The 20113-nt window shown below is 41.5% G+C and overlaps 1 protein-coding gene across 1 annotated transcript in view; it reads right to left on the bottom strand.

Annotated features, from left to right (window-relative positions):
- MYH15 (myosin heavy chain 15) overlaps positions 1-20113 on the bottom strand; it is a 150184-nt gene that overhangs the window by 26434 nt on the left and 103637 nt on the right. Inside the window, exons 33-35 of the mRNA XM_077771823.1 lie at positions 17873-17988; positions 2268-2460; positions 1870-2073 (exon numbers count right to left, since the gene is read on the bottom strand). Coding sequence (XP_077627949.1) covers positions 1870-2073; positions 2268-2460; positions 17873-17988 — 513 coding nt within the window. The remainder of the gene's footprint in view (positions 1-1869; positions 2074-2267; positions 2461-17872; positions 17989-20113) is intronic.

Here is a 20113-nt window from a genome sequence, read left to right as displayed (position 1 = left end):
GAGTTAGCCTGCCAGCAATTATGCAAAACATACAGTCTATTTGTTCCGTATCACATGGTATCTACATAGGGTTGTGTCATGCACAATGTTATGATGGACACAAAAGTCAAACTGTAAGCAAAAACTAATTGCGATGCCTCCCAGCTGGTACATCACTGGCTGATCCTTCCTTTTTCTAGCATTTCTCGGTGGGGGCACAACTGGCATTCCAGGAAGGGCAATTGTTTGTGAAGTGGGATTACTCGGTACCTAACACAAATATTAGTATCTCTGAACCCTGCCCGCTAAATGTCAGTGGCACTTTCCAGTCACTGTGGCAACCAAAATGATGCTTCTGCATACTCCAGAGTACGGCAATTCTGTCTATAGTTGTTTTAATCCACCCTTCACAGCAATCATCAGAGTCAACTTCCTAAAATGAAAATCTGATCATTTCACTCTCAGCTACTCAAAATTCTTCGGTGGATATCCATTCGCTGCAAGACGGAATTCAAACTGCACCAGCTTCAGACTCAGGGTTCCTGGGGACCTGGCTGTCCCTGCCTCTTAGCATCATTTCTCTGATCTCTCCTACCACTGCCCCACTATGCTCTATGACTACAGCCCGTTCCCTCAGCAGCCCACATCTCTTCCTCCCCCATGCTTCTGTCCTCGGCTTTTCTCTCTACCTGACAGGTCACTTGTGTGCCCTTCATGACTCTGATTAAGCATATGGTGCATCTAGCTAGGCCTAGGACTGTCAGGGAGTGCTTTCTGTAGGGATGTGCTTGCTCTGACACTATACTCCAGCAGTGCACTGAGTTCCTTACTTGCCTCTTCACTTTTTTTAGGACAATGGAGATATTCTGCATATATACCATGGACAACTCCTCAGGTTATGGTGGGTGTCCTGTAAATGTTGAATGATCCATTTACTATACACATTTGTCCTAGACACTATGGTTTCCCCTGGTTCGCTGAGAATGGCAAACGATCTAAGAATTCTTGCTTCATGTCACTTATATAACCTTCCATGGGGAGCCAGACTCCTGACAGCTCATATCTGTCAGCAGCCACTTAGAATTGTTAGAAATGTCCTGGCGCTGAGGCAGGAGCATTTTTTTTTTTTTAAATCCTGGGAAGCTGGGAGAACACGTGGCTTGGAGGGAACAGGAGAAACAGGCAAATGGTTCTGGTACACTAGGAAACGTTCATCTCTCCCAAGCTTCCTGGCTGTCGGTGCCCTGAGAGTCCATTGTTTTGGACATTGTGCTGTGGATAAGCAAAGGAGATATGTGCAAAGGAGATATGCTGAAGTCTCTAAGTGTGATCTTATTTGGAAATTGGGGCTTTAAAGAGGTAATCAAGTTAATATGAGGTCATTAGGAGGTGTCCAAATCCAGTATGACTGATAAAAAAAGGAAATTTAGACACAAATACTAACAGAGGAAAGATGTGCTAAGATATGTAGAAAGATTTCCATGTGAAGGCAGAGGGTTGAAGTGATGCATCTATAAGCAAACGGACACCAAAGATTGCTAAAAATCACCAAAAGCTAGAAAAAGGCAAGGAAGGATTGACCTGCGAGATTCAGAGGGAGCATGGCCCAGCCAACGACTTGGTTTCGGTCATCTAGTGTTGAATACTGTGAGAGAATACATTACTGATGTTTTAAGCCACCCAGTTTGTAGTTCCAAGTGAGAGCAGCCCTGGGAACCTAATACATGAATGAAACGTGTGCCCATTGCTGTCAAAGACTCTCCCTATGCCTCATACGCCACAATGTATTGCCTGCCATGGCAACTATTATGGCCCAAAGATGAACAATATGTGGAAACCATTGCCTTCACCCAGCTCATACAGCTAATGGGGAGAGTTTATGGGCCTCACCTGGATATGGAAAAGATTGATTCTCTCTGTGGTCTGCAAGAGCTCTTCCTCCGCCAGCTTGTGCCCACATTCCGTCTGCTCATACAAGGACCTCAGTTCCTCTAGCTCAGCCTGGAGAAGAGAATTGTGCCTCTCGGCCACAGCCACCTGCTCCTTCAGCTCACTGTTCAGGTGTGTGCTGTCGTCTAGCTGCACCCGAAGGTCCTGTGAGAGAAAATACAGGCCTGGGGCACAGATTGCTCTGAGCTCAATGGGATATGCACCTGCATGCATACTCTGAGCAAAACTCACCACTTCCTGCTCTCATGCAGAATTAGATTTGTTGTGCTTACTGTTATTTCTCAACACAATCTGCCTTGTGGTTTGCTTAGTCCCTGCCCCTCTAGTGCAGTTGGTACCTGGATTTGAATCTGAAGCTGGCCCAGGTATTTGGTTGTCTCTGACACCTGTTGGTTGGCACAGCTAAGCTGGAGTTCCATCTCACAGAGGTTGCCTTCCACATTCTTCTTCAGCCGTGCCGCTTCAATTCTGCTCCTAGTTTCAGAATCCAGGCTAGACTGCAGGGAGTCAATAGTGCCTTGCTGGTTCCTCCTAATTTTAGATAACATTTAGGGGAAAAAATAATGCACCCAAATTAAGAAGGGTTACCTGCTGTGCACATAATGGTTTAGGAAACAGAAAAAAATTAACATTCAAGGAAAACTCTGGGTAATTAACAAAATGAGTCTAAGGGGTTGTCATTTTAAAAGCATAGCGGTTGAAAGGTTAGGTTAGTGAGCATCATAATAGATTAAGACTCCCAGGCCAACTTTTCAGAAGAATCAGGGAAAGTACCAGAGAGAATCTTTGTGAATTTCCAGTGGGACAGCCTGAGCCTTACCTATGATCCCTTAAGGGAAGGTGTAAGGCAAACCCCTAGATTTCCTAGAGTGGCTAAGGATGAAGGAAGGATGCTCTTCTAGACAGCCATAATAGTTAAACTATTTTCAATGGTAAAACATGTCTGAACAAGGCAAGAAAGAGCCACCCAGGCTTAAGTCCCAAGGACAAGCAATACTGCTCTAATGGCCTATGGTTACTTAGCCCTTCCAGAATAGCATGGTTATCTTTCTCTAGGAGTTGGAGTACGGTTAAGGGTAGGCTGAGAAAACCAACTGCTGTGTGAGGATTGAGTTGCTTCAATATTCCTTCTTAACAACAAAAACCCTGTGCTGAAACTATATTTGCAAACTGACAGAAGCTTAGACAATAGATGTGTGTTCAGGAAAACAATGAGCAAATCTAGGGAACCCATGGCAATCATTTCCTAGCCTTCCTGCAGTTAGTTTGGGACTATGTGGCTGAATGCTGGCCACTGAATCATGGGCAGAAACGTTTCTAGGCCTCACCCATACAACAATTTTACTTATATAATCCAGTAATCCCCTCTTCCTCATCTATGGCAAACTTGGTGGCCACATATGGAAGACTCTGGCACCACAGAGATGGAAGGAACCTGGGTTCTTGAATGACTTTGAGGAACAGTGGCTCACTTACAAGCCTAGCCTACATTGGACTCAGACAAAACAAAGATGAACTTTGGTAGTTTTAAGTCATCAAGATTTGGTGTTTGTGAGCTAGGATGGTTTGACTGCTATAACTAACATACACCCTGCTAAGCTCACCCTGTGAAACAGGACATAGTGCTGGACAGACAAAACAGACATGAGAAGAGCCTGCCTATTCTTCTTCACCATGGAGCCCATTATCACAAAGAGCAAAAATGTATTCATTTTGGATTATAATTATGTTCTGCATTGAAATGTCATTGAACATGTGTCCTGAGCTCTGAAGCCAATCAGAAAAGCATATAACCCACATGGAATAGTTGGGGAGCTCAAGTTTCTAACTGGGTAACAGGTGGAGCGGCCACTTTTCATGACCAGCCCCTCTCCCCATTGGTAGGTAGAAATCTCACAGGTAGTTATGGAAATGTATGGGAGAATGTAAAGCCCAGAGTCAGCACCTCTCCTCTGCTAACCCTATGTCACTGCCCCCCACAAGTTGAGGTCAGCCTCTCATGCTTATCCTTAGGTCCTGGTATTTTGTTCAGCTTCCATGTCAGAATCCTTCAGGAATACCAGTACATAAAGTTAACCCAGACTGTTATAGCTGAGTATGTACCTCCCCATTTATATGTTGAAGCCCTAAACCCAAGTACCTCAGAATGTGGCTATCTTTAGAGACATGGCCTCTATAAGAGGTGATTAAGATAAAATAGGCTATTGGGTGAGACCTAATTTAATCTGATTAAGAGAAAATTTGGATACACACAAACACATCAGGGATTCACATGCACAGAGGAAAGACCACGTAAGGATATGACAGGAGGACAGCCATCTGCAAGCCAAGGAGAGGCCTCAGGAGAAAGCAAACTTGCCCACACCTTATTTTGGACTTCCAACTTCCAGAATAGTGAAAAATAAATTTATGTTGTTTAAGCCACCCAGTCTGCATTTCATTATGGCAGCCCAAGCAGACTTATACAGTGACTCATACTATCAACATCACTAAAAGCTTTAAGACCCTTTTTTGTTTTATACTGGGGAAACTCATTTTTGCCACAGCTAACTCTCCTTCTACAGGAACACTAAAGCATCCCTAGTTTGCTGTCAAAATCCTCTATACAGAGATACACTCTACTTAAGCAGACAATGTTTCAAACTGTACTTTTCCACAGTTGTTTATGAATCTTCATGAGTGCCTGCAAACCGTAGAAAGTGCTATGGTTTGAGAGGCTTGGATATGATACAGGCCTAAAGAATGGCCTCTAGACAATCAACGCCTTTCATGCATAGTCAAGAAATCTTTAAAATAAGAACTCCTTCAAGTACATTAAAAAAAAAAAATGAAGCACTCAGGACCAGAACAATATAGTAAGAATTTCTGCCCCCCGCCCTTAATGTGAAATGCAATTTGAAAAAGGAAACCAAATGCAAAAAAAAGGAAAAATCAGTATAAAAACTTACAACTTTAGGGAAACCATCAACAAAACAAAAAGGCAACCTACTGAATGGGAAAAGATATTTGCAAATGATATATCCAGTAAGTGATTAATTCCAAAATATATAAAGAACATATACACCTCAATACAAAAAATAATAGTAATGATAATGATATGATTAAAGATGGGCATAGGACCTGAAGAGACTTCTTGCCAAAAAAGACACAGATGGAAAGCAAACACATGAAAAGATGCTCAATATCACTCATCATCAGGGAGATGCAAATCAAAACCCCAATGAGATATCACCTCACACCTGTCAGAACGGCTAAAATCAAAAAACAAAAAATAATGAGCATTGGTGAGGATGTGGAGAAAAAGGAACCCTCGGGCACTGCTGGTGGGAATGCAAATTTGTGCAGTCCGTATGAGGAACAGTATGGACATTCTTTAAAAAAAATCAAAAATAGAATTACCATATGATCCAATAATTATACTACTGGATATTTACCCAACAAATACATAAACACTAATTCAAAATGATATGTGCACCCCTATGTTTACTGCAGCATTATTTACAATAGCCAAGGTATGGAAGCAACCTCAGTGTCCATCGACAGATGAATGAAGAAGATGTGATATAGACTTTCAGGGGAGATGGCAGAGTAGGAGGACCCTAAGCCCACCTTCATCCCATGGATACAACTAGATAATAGCTACAAAAGTGCAAATAAACCAGAAAACAACACAAAGACTGACAGAACCAACTCTCCACAGCTAAAATTAGAGAAGAGACCACAATGAAGGGAGTAAGAAGGGCGGAGATGGAGACATAGTCAGTAGCTAGATGGACATGGGATCATCCACAGGAGTGAGACACAGAGATGAGGGAAACAGACCTTCACACCAAGCACCCTAGACACAAGGAACCCATATAAGGAAGTCAAATCCCTATCATCTTTGGCTATGAAAATAAGAAGGGCCTGGCTTTACAAGTTCTTACAATCAGGCTTAATACCTGGAACTTTAAAAATCAACAGGATGGGGGCGCCTGGGTGGCTTAGTCGGTTAAAGCATCGACTTTCACTTAGGTCGTGATCTCGCGGTTCATGGGTTCGAGCCCCGTGTCGGGCTCTGTGCTGACTGCCAGCTCAGAGCCTGGAGGCTGTTTCAGAGTCTGTGACTCCCTCTCTCTCTGACCCTCCCCTGCTCACGCTGTCTCTCTCTCTCTCTCCTAGAAATAAATAAAACATTAAAAAAAAAATCAACGGGATGGCCTCTGAGAGAGCAATAGGAAACTGACTGAACCCCATCCTTAAAGAGACAACATGACAAGCAGTCCCTCAGAGATACAGCATAGAAGCAGCAATTTGAAAAATCCCTGGGCTATATGGGAAGATTTATTTATTTATTAATCTTCATAAGGCCACTATTTTCTTTTTTTTAATTTTTTAATTTTCTTAATGTTTTACTTATTTTTGAGAGAGAGAGAGAGAGACAGCGTGAGCAGGGGAGGGTCAGAGAGAGAGGGAGACACAGAATCTGAAGACAGGCTCCAGGCTCTGAGCTAGCTGTCAGCACAGAGCCCGATGCAGGGCTTGAACCCATGAACTGTGAGATCATGACCTGAGCTGAAGTCAGATGCTTAGCCAACTGAGCCACCCGGGCACCCCAAGGCCACTACTTTTGAGAGTTGGAGATGTAGCTGACTTTCCTAACACATAGAAACAAATACCGAGAGTTAGACAAAATGAGGAAAAAGAGAAATATGTTCCAAATGAAAAAGGAGGATAAAATCATAGCAAAAGAGCTAAATGAAACCAAGATAACATGCCTGAAAGAGAATTTAAGGTAATGGTCATAAAGATACTCCCTGGACTTGAGAAGAGAATGGAGGAACTCAGTGCGGCCCTCAACAAAAATATAGAACTCATAAAAAAAGAACCAGAGATGAAGAACTCAATAACTTAAATTAAAAATACACTAGATGAAATAGTGGACCAGAGGTGCACCTGGATGGCTCAGTCGGTTAAACCTCTGACTTCGGCTCAGGTCATGATCTCACAGTTTGTGAGTTCAAGCCCCGCATTGGGCTCTGTGCTGGCAGCATGGAGCCTGGAGCCCACTTCCAGTTCTGTGTCTCTCCCTCTCTCTGATCCTCTCCTGCTCACACACACATACACACACACTCTCTCTCTCTCTCTCAAAAACAACATTAAAAAATAAATTTAAACATCTAAAAAAATTTAAGAAAAGAAATAGTAGACTAGAGGAAGCAGAACACATCCTCAGCCTGGAGCAGAGAGTAATACAAAGCAATCAAGCTGAACAGGAGGGGGGGAAAAAATAAAAACTGAAAATAAACTTAGGGAACTCAATGATAACATCAAATGTGATAACATTTGCATTGTAGGGATTCCAGAAGGAGAAGAGAGATAAAATGGGGCATAACGTGTGTTTGAGGAAATAATAGCTGAAAATTTCCTAAATCTGGGGAAGGAAACAGAAATCCAGATCCAGGAGGCAATGGGAGTCCCCAACAAAATCAACTCAAGGAGGTCCACATCAAATCTCACCATAATTAAAATGGTAAAAAGAAATTATAAAGCATTTTAAAATCAGAAAGAGAAAAGAAAACAGTTATATACAAGGGAAACTCCATAAGGCTATCAAGCTGCTTTTTTAGCAGAAACTTTGTAGGCCAGAAGGGAGCAGCATAATATAATCAAAGTGCTGAAAGGAAAAACCTGAAATTGAGAATATTCAATCCAGCAAGGCTATCATTCAGAATAGAAGGAAAGTTAAAAAGCTCCCAAACAAAAATTACAGGCATTCATGACAACTAAACCAGCCCTATAAGAAATATTAGAGACCTTTTTTTAGGTTTATTTATTTGAGAAAGAGAGTCCAAGCAGGGAAGAGGCAGAGAGAGAGAGATACAGAATCCCATGCAAGCTCTGCATTTTCAGTGCAGAGCCTGACACAGGGCTCAAACTCAGAAACAATGAGATCATGATCTGAGCCAAGACCAAGAGTCAGACCCTCAACTAACTGAGCCATCCAGGTTCTCCAGAAATATTAGAGACATTTTGAGTAGAAAGACTTTAGGTAGGAAGAGTAAGAAAAGTAGGAAGCACAAAGGCCGTAAAATTAGGTATATCTATAAAAATCAGTTAAGGGACTCACAAAATAAAAGGATGTAAAGCATGACACCATATACCTAAAATGTGGAGGGGAGAGGAGAAAAGAGTGGGTCAATCTTAAGGGATTGCTATATGCATGCTATATATAAACGTGTTGGTAATCAGAAATCAAAAACCAGTAATAGATATGCAGAGAGAGAGAGAGAGAGAGGAATCCAAGTATATCATTAAAGAAAGCCAGCAAACCATGACAGAAAAGAGTAAGAGAAGAAATGAACAGAAGAACTACAAAAACACCATAAAACAAGTAACAAAATGGCAGTAAGTGTATACCTATCAATAATTACTTTGAATATAAATGGTCTAAATGCTCTAAACAAAAGACATAGGGTGACCAAATGGATAAAAAAGCAAGACCCATCTATTTGCTGCCTACTGGAGACTCATTTCAGACTGAAAGACATCTGCAGATTGAAAGTGAAGAGACAGCTGTGGCCATGGGACTCATCTTGGCTGTCATCTCCTTCCCACCACTCCTCTCACTCTACTGCCAGCCTAACAGTGCTGACTACCTACAAGGTCAACTCAACAAGGAGAGGCATACATTCAGCCCTCCTGCATCTGCTTCCTCATATGCTCTGCCTAGACTGATGAAGGCCAGCACAGACTGCTGAGCCAAGCTGGATGCGTGTAGACTTAGCAAGAAGTGCAAAACTTCGGGCCCCAACAGCACCTCCCTGGCTACAGAAAATGGGCTGATGCAGCAACAAGTACAGGCAAGAGCAAGGTACTGTGCAATATGCCCATGTAAAGCCAGGTGACAGCAGCACAATGGGCAGTGTCATGTGGGTGGGGAGGGGGGCCACTGATATGGCCAGGGGCAACCAAACTGGTCACACTGTCTCCTACAGGTCTCTGGTCCTGTCAGACACCTCTCAGTCGCCAGCTCACACTCCATGGAATTCTGTGTCCCCGGTGCTAGGCAAGCAGCAGTGTGTGCCTCGGCAAGGTGGCCTAGGGGCACAAGGAACACTTCATCTTCGTGCCTGTGGTCATGGGCATGTTGCTGTTCTTCTGGTTTCCCTTCTTCTTCAGCTACAGTCTGAAGGGCATCTGCCCTGAGGCTTGCCAGGTGCTGACCTGCTCTTCAAGTTCTTTTCCGGGACTGGCTACTGCAATAGCTTGCTCATCCTGGTCATCTACACTATCTTTAACTAGGACTTCTAAAGTTCCTTCAAGCAGAGGAGAAGGGACTTCAGGCAGTTAGCTGCGTGCTCCACCTGTAGGAGACCCTGGATAGCTATAGACAGAAGAGTGGAAAGATGTTGCTCCCCTAGGAGAAAGCAGGGGCAGTTTCCCCAGAGACCCAGGGATGGGCTGGACTTTAGGGCACAGGGGATGGCAGGGCAGGGCAGGAGCACTGGCTGAGACTGCAGGGTGCCTAGGGAGGGAAGAGGAGAGAGGAGTGACCCCTCTGCCTTTCCATCTCAGCAAAGGGCTGCTTCTGGGGCTCTAGGCCTGGATCTGGCTCCAGTAGCCCTGCTGAAGTATGGCTGTGAGATCAGGGTCTTAGCAGAGGCAAATGCAACCTTTCAAATCGGGAGAAAGGTGCCTCCTCAACACACACCACTACACTGATCCACCTCTGAGCAAGGGCTGACCTCCCCAGGACCCAGTAGGGGCAGCTGTCTTGGGGGAGGAAAGAAGGCACTGACAATCTTTGGTTACTGAAAATATTTAAATGTTTGCCAAAAACGATGGACAAAACAGCCAAACTATTTTTTAAATAAAGCTTTGTTAAAAAAAAAAAAAAGTAAAGGGATAAGATAGTATTTATCATGTAAATGGAAATGAAAAGAAATCCAGGGTAGCAATACTTATATTGGACCAAATAGACTTTAAAACAAATACCGTAACAAGAGACAAAGAAGGACTCTATGTAATCATAAAGGGAACAATACAAGAAGATATAATAATTACAAGTATTTATGTACCCACTATGGAAGAACCCAAATACAGAAAACAGCTAATAACAAACATGAAGAAAGTAACTGACAGTAATACAAAAATAGTAGGGGACATTAACATCCTACTTACATCAATGGAAAGATCATCCGAAATGAAAATCAATAAGTAAACAGTGGCTTTGAATGACACACTGGACCAGATGGGCTTAATAGATATATGCAGAACATTCATCCTAAAGCAGAATACACATTCTTTTCAAGTGCACATGGAACATTCTCCAGAACAGATCATATATTAGGCCACAAAACAAATTCCAATGAATTAAAAAAGATTGAAGTCCTATCACACATCTTGTCTGACCACAATGCTACAAAACTAGAAATCAATCACAAGAAAAACTCTGGAAATAACACAAATGCATGGAGGTTAAATAACATATTACTAAATAATGAGTGGGTCAACAAATAAATGAAAGAGGAAATTTAAAAATACAGGGGTACCTGGGTGGCTCAGTTGGTTGAGTGTCTAACTTCGGCTCATGCCATGATCTCCTGGTTCATGGATTTGAGCCCCACATTGGGCTTTGTGCTGAAAGCAAGGAGCCTGCTGCAGATTATCTGCCTCCTTCTCTTTGCCCCTCTCCCCTCTCAAAAATAAATAAACATTTAAAAAAATACATGGAGAAAAGTGAAAATGAAAACACAATGGTCCCAAATCTTTGGGATGCAGCAAAACCTGTTCTAAGAAGGCAGTTCATAGCTATATAGGTCTACCTCAAGAAGCAAGAAAAATCTCAAATAAACTAACTTTATACCTAAGAAACTAGAAAAAGAAACAAAACCCAAGACTAGTAGAAGGAAGAAAATAATAAAGATTAGAGCACAAATTAATGAAAAAAACCATAGAATGGATCAATGAAACCAGGAGCTGGTTATTTGAAAAGGTCAACAAAATTGATAAACCACTAGCCAGAGTCAGAGAGAGAGAGAGAGAGAGAGAGAGAGGACTCAAATAAACAAAATCAGAATGAAAGAGAAACAACCGACACCACAGAAATACAAAGGATTATAAGAGAATGTTATGAAAAATTATACACCAACAAACTAGACAGCCTGGAAGAAAATGGATAAATTCCTAAAAACATAGAACCTCCCAAAACCAAATTGGGAGGAAACAGAAAATTTGAACACATCAATTATCAGCAATGAAACTGAAACAGTAAAAAAGACAAAAAACAAAAAATTACCAACAAACAAAAGCCCAGGATCTGATGGCTTCATAGGTGAATTCTACCAAATATTTAAAGAAGGCTTCATAACTATTCTATTCAAACTATTTCAAAAAATAGAAGAGGAAGGAAAACTTCCAAATTCATTCTATGAGGCCAGCATTACCCTGATACCAAAATCATCAACACTAGAAAAACAAAGAACTATGGGTCAATATCTCTGATGAACATAGATGCAAAAATCCTCAACAAAATACTAGTGGACCAAATCCAATTATACATTAAAAAGTGTTCACATGATCAAGTGGGATTTATTCCTGGGATCCAAGTGTGGTTCAATATTTGCAAATCAACATGATACATCACATCACATCAAAAGAGAAGATAAAAACCACAGATCATTTCAACTGATGCAGAAAAAGCATTTGACAAAGTACAACACCCATTCATGAAAAAAGTCTCAACACGGTAGGTTTACAGGGAACATACCTGAGCATGATAAAGACCATATATGAAAAACCCACAGCTAGCATTACATCCAATGGTGAAAAACTGAAAGGTTTTCCCCTAAGATCAGGACTAAGACAACGATGTCCAGTCTCACAGCTTTTAGTAAACATACTACTGGAAGCTCTCCACACAGCAATCAGACAACAAAAAGAAATAAAAGTCCTCCATATCGGTGAGGAAGAAGTAAATAAAACCTTCACTATTTGCAGATGACATGGTAGTATATACAAACACTCCCCCAAAATACTATTAAAACTGATAAATCAGTTCAGTAAGATCATAGGATACAAAATTAATATGCAGAATCCATTGAATTTCTATACAGTAATAATGAATTAATAGAAAGAGAAATCAAGGTTCTGGTCCACCCTCCCCAGGACGGTGGGAGGATGAGCCTGAGCTGATGCAAAACGGGTCCGAGGCAGTGGTGACAGACCCTGCCGCAGCAAGCATCTGAAAACTGGACCTCACCCTCCAGAGGAAAGTTGGGGAGGCCAGGCATCCATCAGCTGCTGGAGCTGCGGCCCTGCACACTCCTCACTGCTGAGCCTGGATGGGCCTGTGAGGAACTCTGGATTTGGGGGTGCCCCTAACCCTAAGGGCAGATATCTTGAATGAGACACTGTGATTTTCAATTAAATCTTTGTAGTCTTTGAAAAAGAAAACAATCTCACTTACAATTGCACCAAAATAACAAAATACCCAGGAATAAACTTAATTAAGGAGGTAAAAGACTACTCTGAAAACCCTAAATTATTGATGAAATCAATTGAAGAGGACACAAAGAAATGGAAAGACATTCCAGGCTCGTGGATTAGAAGAATAAATGTTGTTAAAAGGCCCCCACTACCCAAAGTAATCCATAGAATTAATGCAATTCCTATCAAAATGCCAGCAGCATTTTTCACAGAACTAGAATAATCCTAAAATTTGTATAGAACCACAAAAGTCTCCAAATAGCCAAAGCAATCTTGAAACTTAAGAACAAAACTGGAAGTATCACAATCCCAGATTTCAAGATATACTACAGAGCTGAGGTTTTCAAAACAGTATGATACTGGCATAAAAATAGACATATAGATCAAAAGAATAGAATAGAGAACCTAGAAATAAACCCATAATTATATGGTCAATTGATCTATGACAAAGGAAGCAAGAAGACGCCATGGGAAAAAGGCAGTCTCTTCAAAAAATGGTGCTGGAAAAACTGGACAACTACATGTACAATAATGAAATAGGACCACTTTCTTACACCATATACAAAAATAAACTCCAAATAGATTAAAGCCCTAAATGTGAGACTTGAAACCATAAAACTCCTACAAGACACCAAAGTAGCAATTTCTCTGACATCGGCTTTAGCAACATTTTTCTAGATGTCTCCTCAGGCAAGGGAAACAAAAGCAAAAATAAACTAATGGGACTCCAGCTCAAAATAAAAAGCTTTTACGCAGCAAAGGAAACCATCAACAAAACGAAAAGACCTACTGAGTGATACATTTGCAAATGACATACCGATAAAGGGTTAAGTGCTCAAAATATCTAAAGAATGTAAACAACTCAGCACCAAAAACCCCACAAATAATCCGATTAAATAATAGTCAAAAGACATGAACAGACATTTCTCCAAGGAAGACATATAGATGGACAACAGATACATAAAAAAAAACGCTCAACATCACATCATCAGGGAAATGCAAATCAAAACCACAATGAGATATGACCTCACACCTGTCAGAATGGCTAAAATAAAAAATATAAGAAACAGTAAGTGTTGGTGAGGATGTGGGGAAATAGGAGCCCTCGTGCACTGTTGGTGGTGGGATTGAAAACTGGTACAGTCACTGTGGATGACAATATGGACGTTCCTCAAAAAATTAAAAATACCACTACCATATGATCTAGTAATTCCACTACTGGTTATTTACCGAAAGAAAACAAAAACTGTAATTTGAAAAGATATATGCACCCTTATGTTTATTGAGGTATTATTTACAATGTCAATTACAATTATGGACGCAGCCCAAGTGTTCATATATAAGAGAAATGGAGAAAGAAGATGCGGTACATACATATGTGATGCATTTTAAATATTTATATATGAATATTACTCAGCCATAAAAACGAATGGGATTTTGGATGGATCTAGAAGGTATGATGGATAGATCTAGCGGTATAATGCTAAACAAAATAAGTCAGTCAGAAAAAGATAAATACCACACGATTTCATTCATACGTGGAATTTAAGAAACAAAACACACCAACAAAGAAAAAAAAGAAACAAACCAAAAAACAGACTCTTAACCATAGAAAACAAACTGATAGTTACCAGAGAGGAGGTGGGTAGGGGGGATGGGTGAAATAGGTGAAGATGATTAAGAGTACACTTATAATGTACTGAGTAATGTATAGAATTGTTGAATCACTATGTTGTACACCTGAAATGAAGATAACACGGCATGCTACTTTTTTTAAAATTTAGAATTAAAAAAAAAAGACATTAAAACTTGAAAAAACTGATGACTTTAAACGGACAGTCAATTCATTAGGTCACTTTTTTTGTCTCCTGCAAGATTGTTTATCTGTATCAGAGAAATGCGAGATTTTCCTTAAATTTTTAATACATGTGATTTAGCTTTAGAATGATTAACAAGGTATTTTCCTAACCAAATACCATGTCTAAGTGTGAAATCCTATTTCTTGAAGACATGCTGAAATATTTTACTTAGAAATGAGAAGAGACTTAAACATATTCTTCTGGCAGAGACTCAGCCGATAAATGAAATTAAGTTTGATGGTGCTTATAAATTAAAACCATGTGTGAAACCATTTGACATCACTGAATTCTGAGGAACAGGCCAAATGGAAGGAAAACATGATGGAACATTAAAAATGATGTGTAGACCCCTAAGGCTATATAGGCCAGGGCTGGGCAAACTAGAAGCTAGAGGCCACATCCAGCCATGACTACTTGATTTTCTATTGTCTCCAACTGCTTTCAATCTACACTGCAAAATTGAAGTCCTGCCTGCAAAGCTGAAAATATTTACGAGTGATGCTGTTCCAATGCTACCCCAAAATATGGCACCTTGGGCTATTCAATATCTTAAGCTCAAGGAGTCAGAAAACAATGAAGCAGCAAGACCACTCTCACCTCTGCCCTTCGTCCCTGAATGTAGGAGATAAACCTCCCATGTGAAAGATCCCCTCCCCTGTACAGAAGGGAGGGAGGGGACCAGAGAGGGACTTCGGGGCCAAGAGGGCTGTATAAACAAACCTTGTTAATTCTTCAGTATTTGAACTACCACTAGCCCAAATCGCTGTGCCTTGTCAATTCTTCAGAAGTTTATTGTTTCTTTGTCTAAAGGGATAAAACTGCCTGCTGTGGTTGTGCTCCGGGGTCTTCATTCTTCTGTGAAGGCTCCCACCTAGATGTAAAAATTGAATAAAACGTGTAGACGTTTCTCCTGTTAAACTGTCTTAAGTCAGTTTAATTCTTACGATCAGCCAGAGCCCTAAAGAGGGTAAGGAGAATTTTTTCTTCCCTACACTGTCTGATCCTCTACAGAAAGTCTGTTCAACCCTTCCACAGGCGACCAAACTAAAGCAAGCTAATGCGTGTTGACAGAGTCAGGACTTAGGCCCTCATTCCCGACAGCTTCAGCAGCACCTCTCTGGCTGTGCCTGAGAGAGTACAGGCCAGGTCGGTCCTGGCCCCCGGCCAGTGACCAGACACTCCCACACTTCAGCATTTCCCTGAACACCCTGAGTTGGAGGAGGGATGGCTTCTGTGGCTTCTGAGAATTTGGAGCCACCTGAACCACTTGTTTTCAACCTAGTTCTGAGTCTGGACCCAGGTGACAGTTAGGGCCACCAGCTGGCCCTCATTCTAGCCGCCATTATGCCTTCTTTCCTGTATCCAGGATGGAGAGGACCAGAGCCAGACACCACACCTCCTCCCCTCCTGCCACTGGTGACTGCATTATCACCTCCCTACTTCTACCTACGTCAATTAGAACACAGTAGGGGAAAAAAAAATGTTTTTTAAAGAAAGAAAGCCTCATCCATCCATAAAAGTTTAGGAAGCCCCGACAAGAATAGCAGGCCCAGCGTCTGGCCAACATGAAGTGCTCAAATACGTATTTAACAAGCAAAACATATGACACATATGTCCCAGCTGCTCATACTTTTCACCAGCGACAGGCCTCCGGCTCAGTGGGGATGCGTCCTCCCTGGAGTGGAGGAGGAGGGGAATGAATCACCCCGTTGCTGTGCGGCACCCTCAGGGCTCTTGTCTACGCCTCTGAGTCTCGCTGGCATCTCTAGTCCCTTCTTCACACGCCTCCTTCAGTTTTTGTGGCCTTTCCCAAGGTTTATGCGGACACAGGACCTCGAACCTCATCTCACCTCCAGGCCATATTTTCCTCCAGTTCTAGAATTGGCCCGGCTTATCTCGATTGCTCAGAATCCTCTGCTCTGCTAGTACTTCGCCCTGCCATTCGGTGCAGATTCCCGAGGGCGCCTTCCTCTCCCAGCCCCCGAAGTCAGACCAAACCGAGGCTTCAGATGCAATCTGCACCGGCACAGAAAGGGTCTGAGAGGGCATTTGTGAAATTTTGTAAGATATGCTCATCTCTCCTTTCCGGATGTACCTATTATAGTTATTATGGATCATTAACTAAAACTCCTGACTAGCTCGCCCCACCCTCCAACCCGCCCCTTCTTTTTTCAGTCCCTCCACAGCCCCAGCCTGGTGTTCAGCTCTTTCTTCTCCCAGCCCTGGCTGTTTGGATCTCCGGCTTCCTTTGCACTAAGATTATTATAATTGGTGAACTGCTCTAAGACATTCAGATGTACCTGAGGAGAGAGGCAGACTCTCTGAGGATTCATTTTCCCCTAAGCTAGGTCTATTAATAGGCGCAGGGTTGATGTTACCTGAAATGAGGTTTTTTTTTTTTGACTGCACAAAGAAATGTTCATTTTTGTTCCTCATGGAAGGAAGTAGGGCAAATATCAAGGCCTGATGTTTTGCCCTTCATCAGAAAAAAATTCTTTTAGACACTGAGTGAGAGCCTCTTAAGTAGACCAGAATTCATCCTCACAGTCAGCCCTAGAGAGGCAAGTATCCGTGAGTGAGAGCAAGCAAGGATAACTCAAAGCACACAGAGGCCCAAATCTGGCTTGATGTTCTCATTAAAAAAAAAAAAATGACCCCCATGGGAGTTTTGTCTGACCTGGGGCTATGGGAAAGAAGCCAGTTCAACTGAATATATTAACAACTTTTAAAAATTATTTTAACAAACATGTTGAAAGCAAGTTGCCCGTGGAAACTCAGACGCCAGTGATTTTCCTTGCTGACATATGGCACTGACTTAACGGAACAGATCAGATAAATGATATAATCACAGTGAATTCCATGTGTTTATAATTGTGCCTTTGATCTATACAGTGTGAAGTGCTTTGCCAACATCAGCTGACTGATCTTCCTCACCACCTTCTGTGACATGAGCGGGGCTGCTTTTATCCCCTTACTTCACGGAGATGCTAAGAAGAGGAATGACTAAAGTCATCAGCTTGTTATGATGAGGCTAAGAAAAGATCCTGCAACCCATGAGTCCTGTCTAATTCAGTTTCCTGACCATTAAGACTCAGCCACTTCAACAGGGATTCAATAAGCAGCTTAGCTCCTGGCTTCCGCCCCTCTCCAAACAAATGGCTACAGGTGCAGGCAGGGGGTGTGTGAACATTTCACTCTGATCTGATGTTAATTTTAATGTACGGCATCACATTTAGTTCCTTTCCTCCACTCGTCAGCATTATTAGTCAGCTTCTTGAATGCCCAAGAAAGAGATTTGTTACAGGGAGACCAGGCAGTGCCCACAGCCCTTGTACATATAAGTATGCTTTTCTGGTGTGCTCTCTTGAGTCTCTATAAGAACAGAAGCCGCTCCATCATAAGAATACCCTGAAAACAGACAGTAACTGCACAGAGGTGTTCCTTTATATTAATAGTGGTGAGCTTCCTAGAAAGATCTGGCATAGGGGTAGACGGGCTAGGCTTCTTTGGTAATGTTCCCGCAGGGGGCATAAAGGCGGCCAAACACAGCGTGTTCTGTTCAGTCAAGGACTATGGAGTATGCAAATGTGGCTCATCAGAATAATCTCAGATACCTAAAATTTTCTATTTCTTCATCTTTCTCTGAAAGCTTTCTTTCAAGTTCTGCTTTAGCTTCCAAGAGTTCAAGCTGGAAGCGAAGAATCTTGCTTTCATTACGTTCCAGAGCTCCCTGAAACACAGAAATTAAAAGTACTAAGTTAAGTCTGCTTTACGGATACCAATTTTTTTTTTTTTCTCAAAATGTATGTCACTATTGCAGCTCTCTCTGGAGTTGTTGGGAGGGCTCTAAGTTCAACTCAGGTCCCTGAAGATTGGAACAGGATGAGAGAGACAAGTGACTGCTTCTGTTTGTCACGTCACTTCCAGCTTTGACATTCTTAGGGCTCTTGGCTCTAGTTCAAGAACTAGAATTCTAAAGCATTTTTTTAAAATAGAAAATTCAATCTTGTCTGTGACTATATTTAAACTTTTTAATTCATTACTCTTGACTTTTCTTAATATAGTTCATCCTTAGGATGAATCAATAAAAGGATCAAAACTAGAACAAGGAAAGTGATAACTCCTAGCTGGAATATTTTCTTTAATTCTGGACATCTGTGGAATAGAGAAAAAAGGTGAAAGTAGTCAGAGAACAGGAAACAGGATAGTGTCCAAATATTGTCAGAGGAAGAACAGTAAAGGAATTTCAGATGTACCTGACACATAACACTCTGTGTGAGCCGTCACCACCATGATTATTAATACTACTTCAAATGGCTTGCTTTGACGGCTAGGGAAATCTCTTGCCCCTTTGAGCCTTTAAATATAGGCAAGGCAATTACCGCCAGGGATGTTATAAAGGTGATTCAAGTTTAAAAGTGGAGTTTTGGTTAAACCTTTAAAGCCCATTCCAAAGATAAAATTTATATAGCAGTAGAAACAAACAAAATATTTGGAGGATACTCAGGAAGATGTTTATAAAGGGCATAAGTGTGGCAAGCATCTGTGGGTCAGTTGACAATTGGCAGACAGTTCTAAGACGTGCTTGCCACATACAAACTAAAGTAGAAAGTAAAACTGAGTAGCAATTTCAAGATAAAAAGAAGAAAGATGTTAGGAATTTTAATATGCCTCAAGGCCTTGCTGGTGTTCCCTCAACACTACCTTCAATATAAGAGAAAATAAATCAAAAACCAACGCTTGGATAGCAATTTCCTGCAAGGAAATGGTGCCCTTCCTTCAGGGGGAAACTGTCACCTCTCACCCTCTAGAATCCACAGAGAAAGTGAATCTTTGGGGAGGTGACCTGGGATAATTTGAGTTTTGTGGCTTCAGAAATAATCTGATACAGATTCTCATAAAGGCGCACCCAGGAAAACAAATAACCCAATTTTACAAATACATGTCCAAGTTGATAAAGTATTTATGGATGCTGTAGAAGATAAAACTTGAGAAAATGCAAATAGAATATAATGCCATCTAGTGGTAGTAAGTGGTATGAGCGCTACGGCCTTCTCACCTAGGACATGCTAGTCAATTCAATACACAAAAAAGTCTGTAAGTTATATCAGACTAAGCTTGCCCCCGCCCAATCATATCTCTCACTGGCTTGTCATAGCGCTTGAAATTTCTGCCATAAAAATTACTTGTTTAGGTTAAGGTGGTGGCTTTATCAAGTCCCTAGCCAGGATGGCCAGTGGATCAAAGGGAACAAGTTCAGGAAACAAAGTTCACCAACTTTGTTCACCAACCAGCCTTGTTAGGTGAACGACACTACACCAGCAAGCAAAAGGATTCTAGATGAACTGTAGAAGACCTCAGGGCAACAGTTGTTCACAAAAACGCAAGAGCTGCGTCAAAAGCCATCCGATTGACACCTTTGTATGTGGGGTTACGTGCGGACATGGCTTCTGTCTGGCTGGTTTCATACAGAAATATAGTGATAAGATAAATTTAACAGACATTGCTTGGTATGGAGTAGTCTAATTTTCCATTCTCAGACCTTCCAAAAGGCTCTGTTGAAAACTGATTGCTTTGCCTTTTAAAATCATTTTCTCAATTGGAGGGTGAGTGGTGGGGGCTGTGTTTTAAGTACGGGGTACTTAGTCTATTGGGAGGGTCAAGAAGATGAAATTCAGCTATGAGAAAAGAGGCTTTGCTGAGCTTGTTAACTGTTTAGTGACCATGACGGATGACTCTTTTTAGGTCACTCTCTTTGGCCTAAAGTCTTCTCGGTGGTTCTTTCTATCGCTGGCACACATTGAGGGATAAAGCCAGAGACTGCTCTTGAACTTTGAATCCAGAGCGTTCAAAAC

This window comes from Crocuta crocuta, unplaced genomic scaffold (genome assembly GCF_008692635.1).
Source record: "Crocuta crocuta isolate KB4526 unplaced genomic scaffold, BGI_CrCroc_1.0 scaffold56, whole genome shotgun sequence".
Taxonomy (NCBI): Eukaryota; Metazoa; Chordata; class Mammalia; order Carnivora; family Hyaenidae; genus Crocuta; species Crocuta crocuta.
This window is presented reverse-complemented; position numbering and strand designations above follow the sequence as displayed.